Raw genomic sequence first — 18,095 nt, forward strand, 5'->3', positions numbered from 1 at the left:
ATAATATTCAGTATGTTCAGGTAGAGTCAGCTGACCTCATTCTTTCAGCACATACTGTAGCTGAACCTAAACCTGCAGACCAACTGCAGCATCAACCAACCAACCCCACATCATTTACTTACTTAAATCCAGGTGGAGACTTTTATTTGGGTCAGGCAGTGTATTAAACTTACAGTAACTCTCGCCGTTACATCTATAAGCATCTGACCTATTTCTTGGCTCTGGCACTTTTTTTTTTTATGTCACTGATGGTTTTGTGATCGGTTGGTTATGTGAAGATTGTGCAATTCATCTAAAAGTACACTTCCTGTGTTTATCAGATCATTTCCAAAAACAATTATACAAAGCATTATACAAAGCATGGTGTATATAGATCAACAATTCTTATTGTTTTATTTTAAAATTAAATCAACTCATTACATCAAATCATTCTTCAACTATATCAACTATTTTGCAGTCGATAATTCTGCAGTCATTGACACAGGTCAGCACAGCTCTTCTACAAAAAAAAAAAAAGTTAAATGATTTAAATTTACTTATAAAAAGTAAATCGCAACTTTCTGCATTTGCTTTTTTTAAGTAAATTTAAATTTCAGATAAATTTAAGTAACTTCAAGACTTAAAGGTTTCAAACATTTTATGTTACATAGAGTAAATAAATGAACTGAACTTCAGTCAATACAATACAATACAATTTTACCTAATTACAATTACTTAATTTATACAATATTACTCAAATAATTTATGATACACAATATATTATAGTTCCTATAATTTAAAAATACTGTCTCAACACATGGATAGCATGTAATACATTATTTATAGTATACTAAAAAGAATGTATTTTATGCCATCCATGTATTACAATATATTATGTATCATAAATTATTTAAGTAATATTATATTAAATTATTTGAGTAATATTATTTGTATATAATATTATATGCAGAAATGAAGTAAAAGTTTATTAAAAGAAAGGACTGACTGGAGTTCAGTTTACTTATTTACTCTATGTAACATTTAAGTCTTGAAACCGAGTTGAAGTTACTTAAATTTATCTGAAATTAAATTTACTTAAAAAAAAAAAGCAAATGCAGAAAGTTGTGAAACTAGGTAAATTTTACTCATGATTTTTGTTCAGTGTAGTTTGTATGAGATATATGTTGCTAAGGGTGATTGTGGTGTTTGGTCTGTGGTTCTCTTTTCTAAGTAATTTTTTTTTTTACTTATCGAACTTCCTGTGGGCTGTCCCCACACTTACAGGTTTACAGGAAAGTTTGTCATAGCCAGCTCATCTAAAGCATCTGCTTTCTCATCTGCTGGATCTTATTCTCTTGTTTTTTCCATGGCTAGCAGTAGCAGATGGAGCTACATACCTCTTGAGGGGGTGATTGCTGCAGCATGTTGCCTGGGGAATGTGCTGGTGATCTGGGCAGTGAGAACAGGTGGAGCTCTCAGGCAGCCCACCTTCTGCTTCATCACGGCTCTGGCAGTGGCTGATTTTCTGGTGGGGTCGGCGGCCATTCCTCTGTCTGTTCTGGTGGACATTCATCTGAAGATCTCTTTTCACGCCTGCGTGTTCATGTGCTGCGCTTTCATTATGGTAAAGATAGTTTCTGTAGCTTTACTCCTGGCCATCGCAGTGGATCGCTTTCTCAGAGTCTACATCCCTTTCAGGTGAGTTAAATGATTCTTTTTTATTTTTGTTATTTGGATTTGATTTAACTATTTATAGGTTTATGTTTGAGTAAAATGAACATTACAATAGACATCACGTATTTTCTTTTTTTTATGTTTTGTTGCACGTAAAACTAATTGAGGCCAGTTTTTTTTTATTTATCATAATAGACTATAATATAAATTAGCCAAATAAAACGTTTTAAGCCAGTGAAACAATAGCACTGCACTGAAAAAAAAAAAAAAAAACATCACTAGAGCAAAATTAAAAGACATAATTTTTACCTATTGAATGTAATTTAGAACACAGACCAATAGTTTGGACACACAATTTGTTTAATTTAATGACTATTTACATTGTAGATTCTCACTGAAGCATCAAAACTATGAATGAACACATGTGAAGTTTTATGTACTTAACAAAAAAATAGTGAAACAACTAATAACTGCTTTGCACACTCTTGGCATCATTCTCTCAATGAGCTTCAAGAGGTGGCCACCTGAAACGAAAAGTTTTTCAACAGTCTCGAAGGAAGGAGTTCCCAGAGGTGTTTATTAGCACTTGTTGCTCCTTTGCCTTCTTCACTCTGTGCTCCAGCTCACCCCAAACCATCTGGATTGGGTTCAGGTCAGGTGACTGTGGAGGTTCAGCTCATTTTTTGTTAAATACATAAAACTCCACAAGTGTTCATTCATAGTTTTGATGCTTCAGTGAGAATCTACAATGTAAACAGTCATGAAAATAAAGAAAACGCATTGAAAAAGAGAAGGTGTGTTCAAACTTTTGGCCTGTACTGTAGTGTTTAGGGATGGCTTGTGAACAAAAAGGTCAATATCAAATCTAAAATAAAAATGTTAAGCACAGGCTTCCAATCCAATAGACATAAAAACAGTTACTTACTAGATAAGTAGATTTAATATTAATGTAAATTTTATATTATGATATTGGAATGTTCCTTTGTGTGCATTGTGTGCATTGCAGACAGAAAACAGCATTATTATTATTATTATTATTATTATTATTATTATTATTATTATTATATATTTTTTTCAACACAAGCACAAAATTCAGGTCTGAAACTAACATTTCTCCCAAATTCATTTAAAGCATTTATTCACAGAAATAAATTTTTTGACTCAATTTTTTTTCAATAAACAGCAATAATGGAACTGTGGTATAATCACAATAATACCCTTAAGGTTTGGGCTATAACATGTAATATTGGCACTCCTGTGATGCGGTCAATGTGACAATTATTACAAATTATAGCGCAAACCTCAAGGGTATTATTGTGATTATACCACAGTTACATTATCTCTGTTTATTGAAAGATTTTGAGTTAAAGAGGAGAAGAAAATAGGATCTGTTCGGTTATAAAACTTCGCCAGGTAAAATAGTTCTATTGCTGCTCTGTTTGTAGCTGTGCTGTTTGGCTTGTAAGCGCTGCATCGTTGCTAGGTTACCTGTATGTGGCGGAGTAATACATGGAGCACTTCGTTACAGTGCATTACCAGCTGATAACGGCACTCGTAAAACGCCTCTCAGCCGATCACATTGCAGGGTCTGAACTAACTGTCGGAAAATATGTTTTATATAATGGTTGTTTGCCTAGCCAATGTGTTGTAGGCTATAAGAGCAAGTTATCATCTTCTGTACTGTGAATTGTGACAAAGTGTTGTATTTATCCTGTATTAGGACCCAAAAACAAAAGCTTACCTCTTCTGAATAATAAGAGTAATTGACTAATCTTCTTCTAATTAAATTTTTAGTGAGTTAAATAAATACAAATGTGAGTTAAAAAGGAACTCTGGCTCTTAAGTGTTGAATGTTAAACTATTTGTGTTAATAAGTGTTGATTTAATTCTAAAGAGTGTGGAGCTACTGTATATATATATATATATATATATATATATATATATATATATATATATATATATATATATATATACGCACCGGACCTGGGGCGACAGAGCGTTTTCCATAGCTGACCCCTCCCTGTGGAACTCTCTCCCAAAACACATCCGCGACTGCTCTGATCTTCCCACTTTTAAATCTCTCCTCAAAACTCACCTTTTCAGATCTGCTTTCAACACATGATGCAACCTTTCTATGTGCCTCTCCTTTTTCCTCTCCTCTCCTTTTCTTCATCTGTTTTTACTTATTAATTTTTTTTTTTTTTTTTTTTTATCTTTTATGCATTTATTGTTTTGCGCTATTGATTTTTATTGTATGGTATTGATAATGATGATGATGATGATGATGATGTTGATTATTTTAATATGTATTTTTATATTGTGTTTTTTTATGCAATGTAAAGCGTCTTTGAGTTTCCTGAAAAGCGCTATAAAAATAAAATGTATTATTATTATTATTATTATTATTATTATTATTATTATTATTATGATTATTATTATTATTATTATTATTATTAGTATTATTATTATTATTATTATTATTATTATTATTATCATTATTATATATCCTGGGAAAGAGTTGAAATTGTCAAAAATGCACTAAATATCAGGAAAACACTACTGATAAATATTTGTCTTTTTAAGAAAAAGCTTTTAATTAAACCTTATTCTTATTTTTCTTGCTTTTAGTTAGATCCTACTTATTATTATTTTTTATAACTGTTTTACTATTTGGTTCTGATTTTATTATTACACTATTTTTTACCTTATTTTATTTTTTTCTGGCTTTTAATTAGTCCTTTTTATTATCTGTCTGGTTTTGATTGTTATTTTTATTCTATCATAATTTTCATTCATTTGTTTTTAAATATCATATTTTATTGGTGTTCATTTTAATTGGCTTTTTATGTCTTGCTTGCTTGTGTGCATTTTTTAACTCTCTTTCTCCCTATGTAAAGCACTTTGACCTGATTTTTTGTGTATGAAAGGTGCTATATAAATAAAGTTTATTATTATTATTATTTTTATTATTATTATTAATAAATCGACTTGGTGGGAGTAAATTTTACTGTGTACTTTAAAGTGTTAACAGTATTTGTAATATATTAATTTGCAGTTATTTTTTCCAACATTTAAGTTACTTAATTGAATCTGAAGGACCATCTCTTACCTTTGAGGCCACATTTGCACTGTTTGTGCTTTAATAGCATCTAAAATTATACTCTATTAAGGTTAAAAAAGCCAAAGATTTTTGGTTCATATCTTCCTTTGCAGCACCTTTTTTATCTTAATAGAAAATGATTTTAGATGCTGTTCTCAACCTCTTAATGGAACAATGAGAGCAGAAAGGTTTATTCTATTGTCTTTATGTTTTATTCTTTCCCAAATTAAAGATTTTTTTTTCTATTTGTTCTACAGGTATAAATCTACAGTCACTCATAAACGCTCCTGGATGATGGTAGTTCTTTGTTGGGGCATTGCTGCAGTGTGGGGATATATCCCTCTGTTCGGATGGAACGATTACACTACATTGGACAGAGAAAACCAAAGCAGTAGAAACTCCACCAGCTTCGAGTGCAGTTTCATGACCATTATCCCCACTTCATATCTTGTAAACTTCATATTCTTCAGCTCTTTACTTCCTTCTCTAGTTATTATGGCAGGGTTGTATTTGTACGTCTTTCTGACCACTAGAAGGCAGTTAAGAGCCCATATCGGTGAGACTCCAGTGTCCAGCACAGATTATCATAAAGAGCACAAGCTGGCCATCTCATTGGCTCTGGTCTTGGTTCTGATTTGTGTCTGTTGGCTCCCTCTGTTCATTATTCTGACTGTCAGATTATATGTTCGCAGCATTAAGGTTTCCTCTGCTATCATTCACTCAGGTGTTGTTCTGTCTCATGTTAATTCAGCTCTTAATCCCATAGTATACGCCTTCAGGATCCCCAAGATAAAAGAGACGTGTGTGAATCTGTGGAGGAGATTTTACCACAAAGAGCAGCTGGGAAATAAACACAGTGATGGTGCTGACTGCAATAGAGGCAGCAATGCAAAAAATATCAGTACCATACTGGAGGGGGCAGTACACACTCCAGCTGCTACTCATAACTCATGACAAACTGTAAACCTAAAGTGCTCTGAGTGTACTATAATTATTATATTATGTCACATTTTTTATTTGTCTAAATTGTAAAAAAAATGCCATATATTGTTATTCCGCACTTTAACCCCTATTATTATTTTGGGGTTTAATTTTACCCCATTTATTGTTTAAAGTCTTTAAATAAATTATTATTGTTCTTTTTTTGCTTCATATTTATTGACCTTTCCTAATTTAAAGGGTAACTAAACTTCCTGATTTAAGCTGACTCCACCCTTAAGCTCAAATAAAAAAAAATGCTTAAAAGAAATGGAAGAAGTAGTTTGGGAGGTACACTGGGTGATGTATGGGTTTAGAGGCAGGGCAGGTAGAGAGCTGATTGACTGAGCTGCAGCAGCAGCAGTGTGCCTCTGATACACTGTAAAAAACAAAACTTAAAATTGTTCTCCTTCAGGTGATTTTTAAGTCAGCTGAACAAAAAATATTGAATTGTACTCTAAATTATACCAAACTAGTTGCCTCAACTAACGTTTTTAAAATTCTTGTTAAAAATTGGCTGAACTAAATCATTTGTGTTTGCAAAATTGACAAATTGTAGTTGAACTCTAGTTGAGGCCGAGCCAACTACGCTGCTCTACTGCACATGCTCAGATTGACCTTTTAGTTGAACGGGGTCTACGAAGCAATTCAGCAGAGGTTTTCACCTGATGTTGGTCATGGTATTTGCATATTGGGCGTGTCCTTCCACCTCTCACTCACCATTAGTGTGTAGTCATTCCCCACAGACTGCCTTCTTATGGAATTTGCATATGTATTATATACTATTAGCAGCCTGGCCTCAGTGTTGAAGGCTATATACTGGCTGAGTCCAGCTGGGAACATTTGCATTATTTGCAATCTTATATGATTGACCATAAGGCAGGTATGAAATAGACTAAATAAATTCCCCAGTTGCTTTGTTAAATTAACCAAAATATAGTGTTGCACCCACTAAATGATTAAATTAATGTACACCTTTTTATTGGCACAACTTATTTTTTTTTAATTGATCCTAAATGATAGTCAGCGAAACTTATACACGTTAATGCACATTTCATAAAACTTAAATCAGGCCAACTAAAAGCACAAATTAAACGTTTAAGTTGATGAGAGTTAATATTTGAAGTTTCAATACATATAATACATCTGGACTAAAGATTTCTAGTTGGCAAACAGCATGTGGTTTTCTTTAAAACTTAAAAGTTTGAGTTGGTCTTAAAACTCAAAAATCTAGTGCAGTAAGTTGCCTTGAAATTTAGAGTTTTCTCAACTTTTTATATTTTTAAAGGTTAGGAAATGTTTATAAAACATTTTAAGCAGAACTGGTATGTTTCATTACTTCCGAGGAACACATTTATTTTAAATGACTTTTCACTAATTTAAAGGGTAACTAAACTTCTTGATTTTAGCTGACTCCACTCTCAAGCTCAAATTTGAAAAATGATTTAAAAAAACAAATGGGAGGTGCATGGGTTTAGGGGAGTGATGTATGGGTTTAGGGGCAGGGCAGGTGGGAGTGCTGATTGGGCTGAGCAGTGTGCCTCTGATAGCAGTGAGACGCAGATGGTTGGACATCTCTAGAGGGGGCGGTATTATTATTATATGGTTTACATATTTTGAGTGCCCACATATCAAAGTAAGTGGACACATCACCCTTATCTATAGCACAGTTGAACCTGAGAGGCAGAAATGTCCACAATAAAAGAGTTTTTTAGTTATGAAATAACTGTAAACAGGAATGGTTTGTTGTATTACTTCAAATAAACACATTTCAGGTATTAATGGAAAAAATATGGTTTAGGGTTTAGTGTTTTTTAATGGGGACAACTGGGTAAAAACATGACTCTCTAAACCATCACTGATCATCAGTAAATTCTACATTTCATTTGTAAATCAAGGGATCAGAGTCTGGAGGAAGAGTGGAGAGACACACAGTCCAAACTGCTTGAGGTCTAGTGTGAAGTTTCCACCAATCAGTGATGGTTTGGAGAGAAATGTCATCTGCTGGTGTTGATCCACTGTGTTTTATTATCAAGTCTAAAATCAGTGCAGTTTTGTTTTCCCACAAAATCTTACAGCACTTCATGCTTCGTCCCTCTGCTACTGACAACTTTTATGGAGATGCGGTTTTCATTTTCCAGCAGGACTTGGCACACTGCCCAGAGTATCAATTGGTCTTATGTAATAATCTAAATAAACGCTTAAAATAGATCACTCTGTGTGTAATACACAGAGTTTCACATTTTCAACTTGAAATTACTGAAATAAAGTAACTTTTCAATAATATTCCCCCTTTTTTTTTAGATACACCAGTACACTACCTTCCAAAATTTTTAAGTTATTATGGTCTGTCTCCAAAAGTTATTGCTGGGTTCAAAAGATGTTAATAAATTTAAAGGTAACAGGAGGGTTAAGGACATTTGTACAATATCCTCTAGTTTTAGTTGGCATTAATGTTATTTTAAAGCTAAAACTAACATTAATCTTTGCTCTTTTCTTTTCTGTACTTTTCATTTCATTTAAACAAATGACCTGCAGTAACTCTGTTTGTCCAGCAGGTCGTCTCCGAACACCACATTAATCAGATACCTCAGTGTGACACTAAGCAGCAGAAGTTTCTGTAAACTGTTAAATACTGTATTTACAGTAGCATGCAAAGGTTTTAGCAGCCATAGTCAGAATGTCTTATACTGTTCATAACAGTTTATAACTATAATGATAGTTAATAATTGATATTTGAGTAAGAATAGGTTAGTAAGATAAAATGATCTTCAGAAGTTACAGTTTCATACAGTTAAAGATGGACTTTTGGTAACACTGTATTTGGGTGGACCATTGTAGATGCCTCATACTGTAGATGGTCAACTAACATACAACTGAATGTCTACTATATAGAACCAAACCCTACACCTTAATCTATCCCTAGACCTAACCTTAACACCTTAAAATGCCTTGTCCCGATTACAGGCTACAGGTGTACAAAACCCTTTTTTTCTGCAGTAAAATAATTTATTTGAGGGTTTGAAATCTTCTACAGAACACTTTAAGAAGAAAATGCCTGTTTTTTTATTATCTACTCCAGTAATAGGAATCAACCCAAATTCTGCTGGTTTAAAATAGACATAAAAGCTAGACAATCATAATAAAACTAAAGGTTTGGAGGACATTGGTTAAAATCCCATTTTTCATTGGCTTAACAATTAAGTTTTCTCAGAACTCATTTTAATTGAATTATACTGGCCAGCATGTTTATGCATTAATATTATATTAGTTATTCTGACTAAAACTCAAAGTCACATTTTATAGTGCATCTTATTAGGCAATGTCCCCTCTGTGTTTATACTTGGCAACTGAGGAAAAGGTGTTCTTATACTTACTACATTAAGAGACACAAACTTTCATCTTCATCTATTTATCATCTGCATTTATACTGTTAAACTGGACTATACTGTATACACAGCAAAATTGCAAGTGTTAAATGAACTCCCACAGAGTTGATTTTAACTCTTTTTCAGGGTTTATATAGGTCCACACTCTTTGGAGTTAAATCAACACTTTCAAAATAGTTAAACATTTAACACCTTGCCAGAGTTCCTTCTTAACTCACATTTGTATTTCTTTAACTTCCTAAATTGTTACACTAACAATGGAAAGAGTTAAAAAAAATTATAATTAGTCAATTAATATGACTTTTTATTATTTAATTATTATTCAGGACAGGTTAGCGTGTAATTTTCCATTGTATTTCTTAGTGCATTACCAACACTTTATCACAATTTACTGTACAAAGGATGGTAACTTGCTCTTATAGCCTACAATATATTGGCTAGACAAACAACCATTAAACAAAATATAACACACAACCCAATGGAAGGGAGCCCTGGTGGGCAAGAGTTCACACTGATGGTAAGTTAGGATCTGGGGGACACACCCATTATGCAAATGACGTGTTTAACTGGGCGGGGTTTAATTAAATCTCTGTGGAGTTGGTCAGTATTTATTGGGTTTAGTGGGATTAACACTAAAATATTCAACTCTGTCAAATGAATGAATGAGCTAAAATTACACTTTGAGAGTGAAAATCAACTCTCAGCTGTTTAACTCTGAAATTTCAACTCTCCTGTTTTTGCTGTGTAGTTTTGTATGTTTTTATATTGTTGCAAAAAACGTGAAACCCAATAAAATATGATTTTTTGGTCCCACTTTATAATAAGTGTCCCTAAGTAATATGTAATTACACGGTAACAATCCATGTAACTACAGTGTAACTACTGATGAAGTACACATTGTCACAGGTTAACTACAAAGGTACAGGTTATGTAATTACACATGTGTATTAAGGTTAATTTTGACTTGTGTAAGTACACATGTACCAGGGTGAGCGTACTTACACAAGTAATAGAGCAAGTGTACTTACACATGTGTAACAATGTGTGTGTGATAAGTTGAGTATAAACAGATCCAACAGCTGTTGTCTAGTATGTAATTAGGTCTGATTGAGTGCACACACATTGTTACACATGTGTAAGTACACTTGCTCTATTACTTGTGTAAGTACGCTCACCCTGGTACATGTGTACTTACACAAGTCAAAATAAAAATGAATACACATGTGTAATTACATAACCTGTGCCTCTGTAGTTAACCTGTAACAATGTGTACTTCATCAGTAGTTACACTGTAGTTACATGGATTGTTACCACGTAACTACATAGTACTTAGGGACACTTATTATAAAGTGGGACCGATTTTTTTTGTTGTTGAATGTACTTAAACAACTGTCCTAATTATTTTATTGAATTATTTCAATCTTGTTTTATTATTTCATTCATTAACAGTATAATCCTGGTGTAGCACTTATGTGAATGCTAGGACACAGCCAGCATAGAGGAAACTAATTACCTAAAAAAACACAGAGACCTGGCAGTCAACCGTTACAAAAATGACCTTCATGAATACCTCCGAACCACAAATATTCACCTTAAGTGAATCAGTTGAGTGATGTGTGGGAATATCCTGATTTGCATACAACAGATTACTTTTATTTGAGTTCAAATAACTTAAGAGTTCACAGTAAGTGGTGAAGGTAGCCTGGGGGGATGACTATAAACTGATGGTAAGGGAGGGGAAACAGTGTGAGTTTCTGGAAAGGTTATACTGTCCAAACACCAGATATAATCTAAACTCTAAACTCTTTATATTTCTTTGAAACAACTTTGTTCTGTGCAGTCAATAGAAGATAACTGAATTAATTCACTTCACAATTTAACTCTACTGAAAAAAAGTAGACAGTATACTAATCATTATTATGCTATAGAGAACTAAAGTGTTCTTGTAGCCACATTATTATTAATCACTATATTTAAAGTTATATTTAATTAAAAAAAAAAAAATTGGTACTTATTATATTTTAATTGTATAGAAATAATGCAAAAGTGGTGCCTGTAACTGTTTAACTAACTGGTTACAGTGCATTACTGGCTGATAATGGCACTTATAGAACACCTCTCAGCCAATCACATTGCAGGGTTGGAAATAACCATGGTATAATTAATTAATTTTTAAATATTAAATCTAATGTTGCTGCAATGCCACTTGTTTCAAAGTTTTAAATTTTAGTTTTTTGATGCTTTTTTGTATTATTATGTCTAGACAAGCTGTATATTAAAGTTGCTGAATGCATTCATGACAAATATAGATAGTGTAGCATAATAAAATGGTTATTACATGGTAATGACTATGTTATTAGACTTTTTAACCATTTTACTCTATTAAAGATGCCAATAAGGTCATATTCACTCAATATATCACCTGAAAGTCAATAAATCAATAGAGTTTATTTATCAAATAGGCTAATTTATTTAAAAACAGACACAGACACAACAAATCATGTTAAAATAGATTTTTATTTTTTTAAGAAATCAAATCACTCAAAAGAAACACAGCACATGTTGCAAAGATAGATAGATAGATAGATAGATAGATAGATAGATAGATAGATAGATAGATAGATAGATAGATAGATAGATAGATAGATAGATAGATAGATAGATAGATAGATAGATAGATAAGAATAGAAAATATAAGGGTATAAAAAAAATCTATACAAGGTAAAGAAAGTTGGACAAAGGTTTCACAAAGACTGTTTACATACATTTAATTTATATTTATTTACACTGTTTGCACTATTAATTAAAAGCACAGTACCTGTTGTTTTATTCAGTTGTTCATGGATGTTTCCAGACAGTTTGATAATCAGTGAAGAGCAGTTCATCCACTTTTTCTTATCATCTGTGCTGTCGGGTCTCTCAAGGAAGGCAATAGACTGTATAGTTATCACCGCAATAGGATGTTATTCCTCCCACAAACTATACAACCTACTACCTCACCTCGCGGGAACACAGTTCCAGATAGACAGAGCTCCTGATATTATTCCAGATCCAGTTCAGGAACACATGGCATGTATACAACTTCAGCCCAAATCAAATTAAATACTACTTTTCTTTGGTTATAATGTGATTATAAGGTGAATTCCACTGTTTCCAGAATACAAGAAATGCTGACTTGATGCCTTCTCTATTATAGATGCTTCATAGATGCTTAACTAACATTCAAATTATATTAAACATGTTATTGAACTCTCAGCTGGATGTATATGATTCCTAATACTTATTTTAACCTTAAACCTAACCTTAAATCAGCCTTAAAACCTAACCGCAAGCCTAAAATAACCTAAAACTTAAGTTTGACCCTAAACTTAACACTCAAAGAGTAAATTAGGATATATGGGGATAGATTAAGGTGTTGGGTTACATTTAATAGGAAATCATTTACATTTAACATATAGAGTTCAGTTGCATTTAATGGACTTTAACTTATAATTTAATGGAATTAGTTGAATGTTAGTTGTAGACAGTGGATCTACAAGACATAAATAATGGACCATCTATCTATCTATCTATCTATCTATCTATCTATCTATCTATCTATCTATCTATCTATCTATCTATCTATCTATCTATCTATCTATCTATCTATCTATCTAAGTTTGCTGGATGGTCTTACAATGTTTTTTTTTTTATTATTTAACTTAAAAGTTTATTTAACTTAAAAGTTAAAGCTAAAATTGCTGCCTACCGAATTGCTTTCGGTATGTTCTGATTACATAGTGATGCAAAGCTTTATTATGTCACACCTGAACCTTTTTAGAACCTTTTTAGAACGTTTTTAGAACATTTAAAGCATTATGTCTGTGAAGTTGCAAGCAATTTTTTCCCAAATCTTTTCGAAACGTTGCTAAACATTCTTTTAATGTTCATTGTTAGCTGGTTTGCTGCCTGGTTTTAAATGCAAAGTTGTAATACAGACCTCTATATCCACAAAAAATTGCATCCTGAATATGAACATTTAGCTGTTTTGTCATTAGATTTTAGCATTCAACACAACTAGTGTACTAAACTTAGTGACATGGCTTGGTGCCAGCCTGCCTTAGAAAATGAATATTTGAATATGCTGCATTTCGGGGTTTATATTATTTAGTAATGAATAATATTTTTGACCAAAGAAGGACGAGTATCCCTAGTGGTCTCTATCATGCTTATTTCTAGGAACAAACCTTATTTTGTCTTGTCTCTTTTTGTCTGATTTCTAAAAAAATATGGTGCTGTATAAATTGTCGCTGTCCAATGAAAAACTCTGAATCTCCAAAACAGCAACTTTACAGGAGAGAGATAAAACATTCTTAACTTTTAATGGAAGTTAATGTAAAAATAAAAAAAAGTTTATTTCAGGTCATTTTGAAGAATTTAAACTGGTTTATTCATCAAGGGACAACTTGTGTGTTCTAATTATGTAGTAAACTAAAAATTAAAATCCTGTTTTTCCATTGGACAGCGATGGAATTCATTGAATTTAAGTTGATGACTTAAATCAAAGTATCAAGAGAACACCTGAGATTGTTGATCATGTTGCACCAACACAATGTCCATTCGCCTATGAGCAGAGCGTAGATCAGTCTGTCTCCTTAGGAAAGACAGTAGATTGTATAGTTATCTCAGAGGGAGGATTAAAACCCCACAACTATTCAATCTACTACCTCAGCCTTAAGGACAGTAGCTTCCACACCCAGGCTGTGATCTCATCCCATCATGAGTCTGGATGAAGATAAGAAGAGGACAGAAATCATAAGTCATGCTACAGCTATTATATTTAACATTGATCTTTTACTGTTGGTTTATATTAATAATTAGTTCAATTAGAACCAATCAAATCAAACCAAAACCAATCAAACCAAATGATCAAAACATGGGATTGAAACACTGGGAAGAAGAACACCATCAGAAATACAGTTAAAAAAATCCAGGTTTGGGTGCTGATCGATATGGATTAGTTCAGATCCACCAGCAGCTCATCTAATTTATTTAGATGAAGGACTAGATTAGATAAAATACACTCTACATTTTTTTTAACTTGCAAAAGTTTGAATTACATTCATATTACATTTTAATTCAAAATGATTGAAAACAAAACTGGAATATATAAAATGCATCTATAAAAAGGTAAATTCACATTAAAGTAAGTTAAAGATTTATTGGTTTAATGAAAGCCACTATAAAAAGGGTTTAAAAATGCAATTTGCAAAATTAGATAAATGTAAGGATGACTCCTTCTCTCTATTTTTTTCTGCACTACTTCTATTGTTCCTGTCTAAATACAACTCTGATCACAGGACAGTTGGTGTTGATATTATATATATTTTATGAGAATATGGGAACATCTGATGAAGATGTTTAATTAAACATCTGATTTATTTAGACGAATAACTATATTAGACAAACTTGAATGTAAATTTCCAACTTGCAAAAGTTAAAATTATAATTTTTTTATCAAGATGATTGAAAACAAAAGTTATTGAAACTTTTGGAGTATATAAAATGTATCTATATGAAGGTAAATTCACATTAAAAATAGGTTGAAGAAAAATTCAAGCTTTAACGTTAAGCACCTATCGTTCTAACAAATTCACTTTTCTTCTCTATTTTTTTTCTCTGCAGTATTTCTATTGGTCTTGTCTTAATAAAATTCTGATTACATGCTGATATTATTAATATTTTGAGAATATGGGAATATCTGATGGAGATGTTTAATTAAACATTTTATTTTATTTAGATGAAGGACTAGATTAGATAAACTACACTGTAAATATTCAACTTGGTTATTTAAAAAAGGTTATTTTGGAGTATATAAAATGTATCTGTAAAAAGATAAATTTACATTGAAGTAAGCTGAAGATTTAATGGTTTAATAGAAGCCACTCTAAAAATGTAACACAATTAGATAAATGTAAGCAATAAGAATAACGTCTATCTATTATCACAAATGAACTCTTATCCTCCTAATACAAATCTCATGACAGGACAGATGGTGTTGATATTATTGATATTATGAGAATATGGTTATATCTTATGAAGGTTTTTAATTGAATAAAAAACTTGATTTTGCTTTATTATGCTACAGAGTGATTGATGCACCATTTTTGACGATGAGTCATTTTTTATTTTTGGTTGAACCTCGTGAAAAAAGTTGGTTAAAATCCCTTTTTTCTTGCTTTTCATGATATTAATTAAAAATTAAGATATGTAATTAAGATAGAGTTTAAATTTGTTAATTTGCGTTTTTTAGTAAATAAATCAAACACTATCTTCTCAGACAAACATTCTCACTCTAGTTGTACCTATAGTACCCTACTATTGTGTAGGGTCAATTATATATTGATAGTCAATAGTCATAAATGCCATTCCACCAATGAAATTATTGCACTATTATATAGATTGACCTGGATTGGATGTTGTTAATAATCTGATTCATTGGATACTCAATGAATGTGTGTTAAATAAACAAACTAAAATCAAAGGCAGACGAGTAAAAGAGAAGACTGATGTCTTTCGAAGAGTTAAATAAGGAAGGCGTAGATGCTAATCTTCAGATTAGATTCATAGCAGGTCACATCCACATCCTCACTTCTGAATAATGACACTCTGCTCACTAAAGAGCCGAGGGAGGGAATCTGGTAGCAGTTTTACAGCAAATTAGCTTGAGGGAGCGATTTCCTCTCTCCTCTTTATAAACCTGCTGGAGTTTGTGGAGGAAAGCACATTCAGCTCTCTTTAAAAGTTCAATAAAAGTGATCTTGCTTCAGATTTCAGTGGTTTTACAGCAAATCATCACAGCAATCATCAACAAACATCCACCATCAGAAGTGTTTATTATCAGGCTCTTCTTTTGTGCATGCATTTCTTTTTTATGCTCTCTTTTAGAAAAAAAATAAAACTAATCAGCACCCGAAATAAAATCACAACAGAAAGTGCGCTAATTTGTGTAAGCCTTGTGCATAACTCACTGCCGTTGAGTGTGGTTGGCACGTAATACGGGTAATCTGCGCCAGGAAATAGTGCCCATTTTCTGCAAGAACTTGGCTCTTTTGTAGCCCATAGAAGCCCATGAAAGCTTGCTGTTTAACAGGCGGAGGTAAATAGCTGAATTTACACACGGCTTCCTCAGCTGCCCCAACCCTGCCGCGTCCGCGAACTGCCTCGTATAGACACACAGATAAGGAGGGGAAAGGACTCCAACAAAATGGCCGCCCTCCTGCCATTTTAGGTAATGTGTTTGGCTCTCATGTGAAAACATCTGTGATCCCACAATCTAGTTTAACGATTTTAGAAAGAAAAAAAAAAACACGAGGCTTTTTGAGGAGTTTCGAGTTACGCTGTACGACTGTAGTGCTCACACTGTAAAAAGAAAACTTCACTTGTGCTCTGTGAATATTAAAATAAAACATAGGCACAGCATGAAATATAAAAAAAAAATGTACCCCAAAAACTAAAAGAATAGGGTTTTTTATTTATTTCAAATTTTTTTACAAGGCCAATTACCAAACTCAGTGAAGACTCAGAACTTGGAGGAAAGAGCAGCGACTCGGTCTGATACAGACGCAGCCTTGTGCTGATCGACATCACCCTTTGGAGTGATGTCGACCCTTTGGTTGAAAGAGTGCCATCTACTGTACCCACCCAGAGAGAGAGAGCAAGACCAGACAGTTGTGCTCTCTCTGGGCTCTGGCAGCTGACGGCAAGCTGCATGAGCAGGATTCGAACCAGCAATCTCCCGATCATAGTGGCAGCGCTTTAGACCGCTGGACCAGTCAAAGCCCTCAACATACAATTTTTATATAATAATTAGAAAATGATCATTAAGGTTTTCAGTCAATATGTTATAAGTCAAAGGGAAAAAAACATTTCAGGCACTTTCTGGACAAAAATGAAGACAAAACAGTCGTATTTTTCTGTTAGCCCGGAAGACTCCAAAATCTACCTTGAGAGACCTAACACAACTAATTTATTAATGTCTGAATGAGGCCTTAAACAAACATACACTATTGATTAATTTATTCTAACTAAAGTAAGTTTATTTAATGAAATTATGAAAATATTGCAACTTTAATACAATATTGTGTTTAAATATTCCTCGCTTTCAGCTGAAATTCAAAGTAATCAGGCCGTTTCTGTAGCAGCTTTAAAAAATTTGGAATAATCTTCTACTTTTTATAAAGGAATCAGACACAGTCGGTATTAAGTAAGCAAAATCTATCTAACTCTCAGGCATTTCAGCATTCTGAGTGGATTACGCTGTTAGTTCACTGTTTTGCCTTGGTCTGCTCTGTCTTGTTCTATCCGGTTATTTTATTTGATTGTTTTATTGCTAGTATTTTTTCCCCCTGTTTCTTTTATGTCTGATGATCTATTGTACAGAACTTTTATCGGCACTCATTGTCTTTTAAATCTGCTTAATTAATAAAGATGACTTGACTTATCAGTTGCCAGATAACGCTAAGTAACTGTTGTGCAGCCTGACTGACACATATCTTTGGAAAATGGAAGTGTTATGGCTTAAACCAGCCAGCTAGCATGCTAATAACTGGTTTACAGGGTAACAGGTTACAAGTTAGGTTCCATTTTTATAAAAGTGCCTCTGAAGCACTTTATAAACTGGTACATTAATTAACAGTAGTTAGGTCATTAATAATTATTACAACAATTACAATCATTGTTTACACCATTCTTACAAAGCAAATATTAGTAATGTTTAATAGCGTCTTAACTAGCACCAATTAATATTTAGTTATAATTAGTATTAATGTATTAGTACTGTTAATGCTGACCCTTATTGTAGAGTGTTACCAGTGTATCTAATAACTGTGCGGTTATACTTTAACCACCATGTAATAACAGTGGAATAACTATTAGTAAATTATGCATTATTACAGTTTTTTTATATATTATGTATATTTATATATATTTTTTAT

The 18,095-nt window shown here is 32.7% G+C and overlaps 1 protein-coding gene across 1 annotated transcript; it reads left to right on the top strand.

The window, feature by feature from the left end:
• Window positions 1-1,326: 1,326 nt before the first annotated feature.
• Window positions 1,327-5,814, top strand: LOC103022025 (adenosine receptor A1-like). Its single transcript, XM_007241048.4, has 2 exons — window positions 1,327-1,677; window positions 5,011-5,814. Exons 1-2 carry the CDS (start codon window positions 1,346-1,348, stop codon window positions 5,705-5,707), a joined length of 1,029 nt encoding a protein of 342 aa, XP_007241110.2. The 5' UTR covers window positions 1,327-1,345; the 3' UTR covers window positions 5,708-5,814.
• Window positions 5,815-18,095: the final 12,281 nt, after the last annotated feature.

The sequence above is a fragment of the Astyanax mexicanus genome, chromosome 5 (genome assembly GCF_023375975.1).
Source record: "Astyanax mexicanus isolate ESR-SI-001 chromosome 5, AstMex3_surface, whole genome shotgun sequence".
Lineage (NCBI taxonomy): Eukaryota > Metazoa > Chordata > Actinopteri > Characiformes > Acestrorhamphidae > Astyanax > Astyanax mexicanus.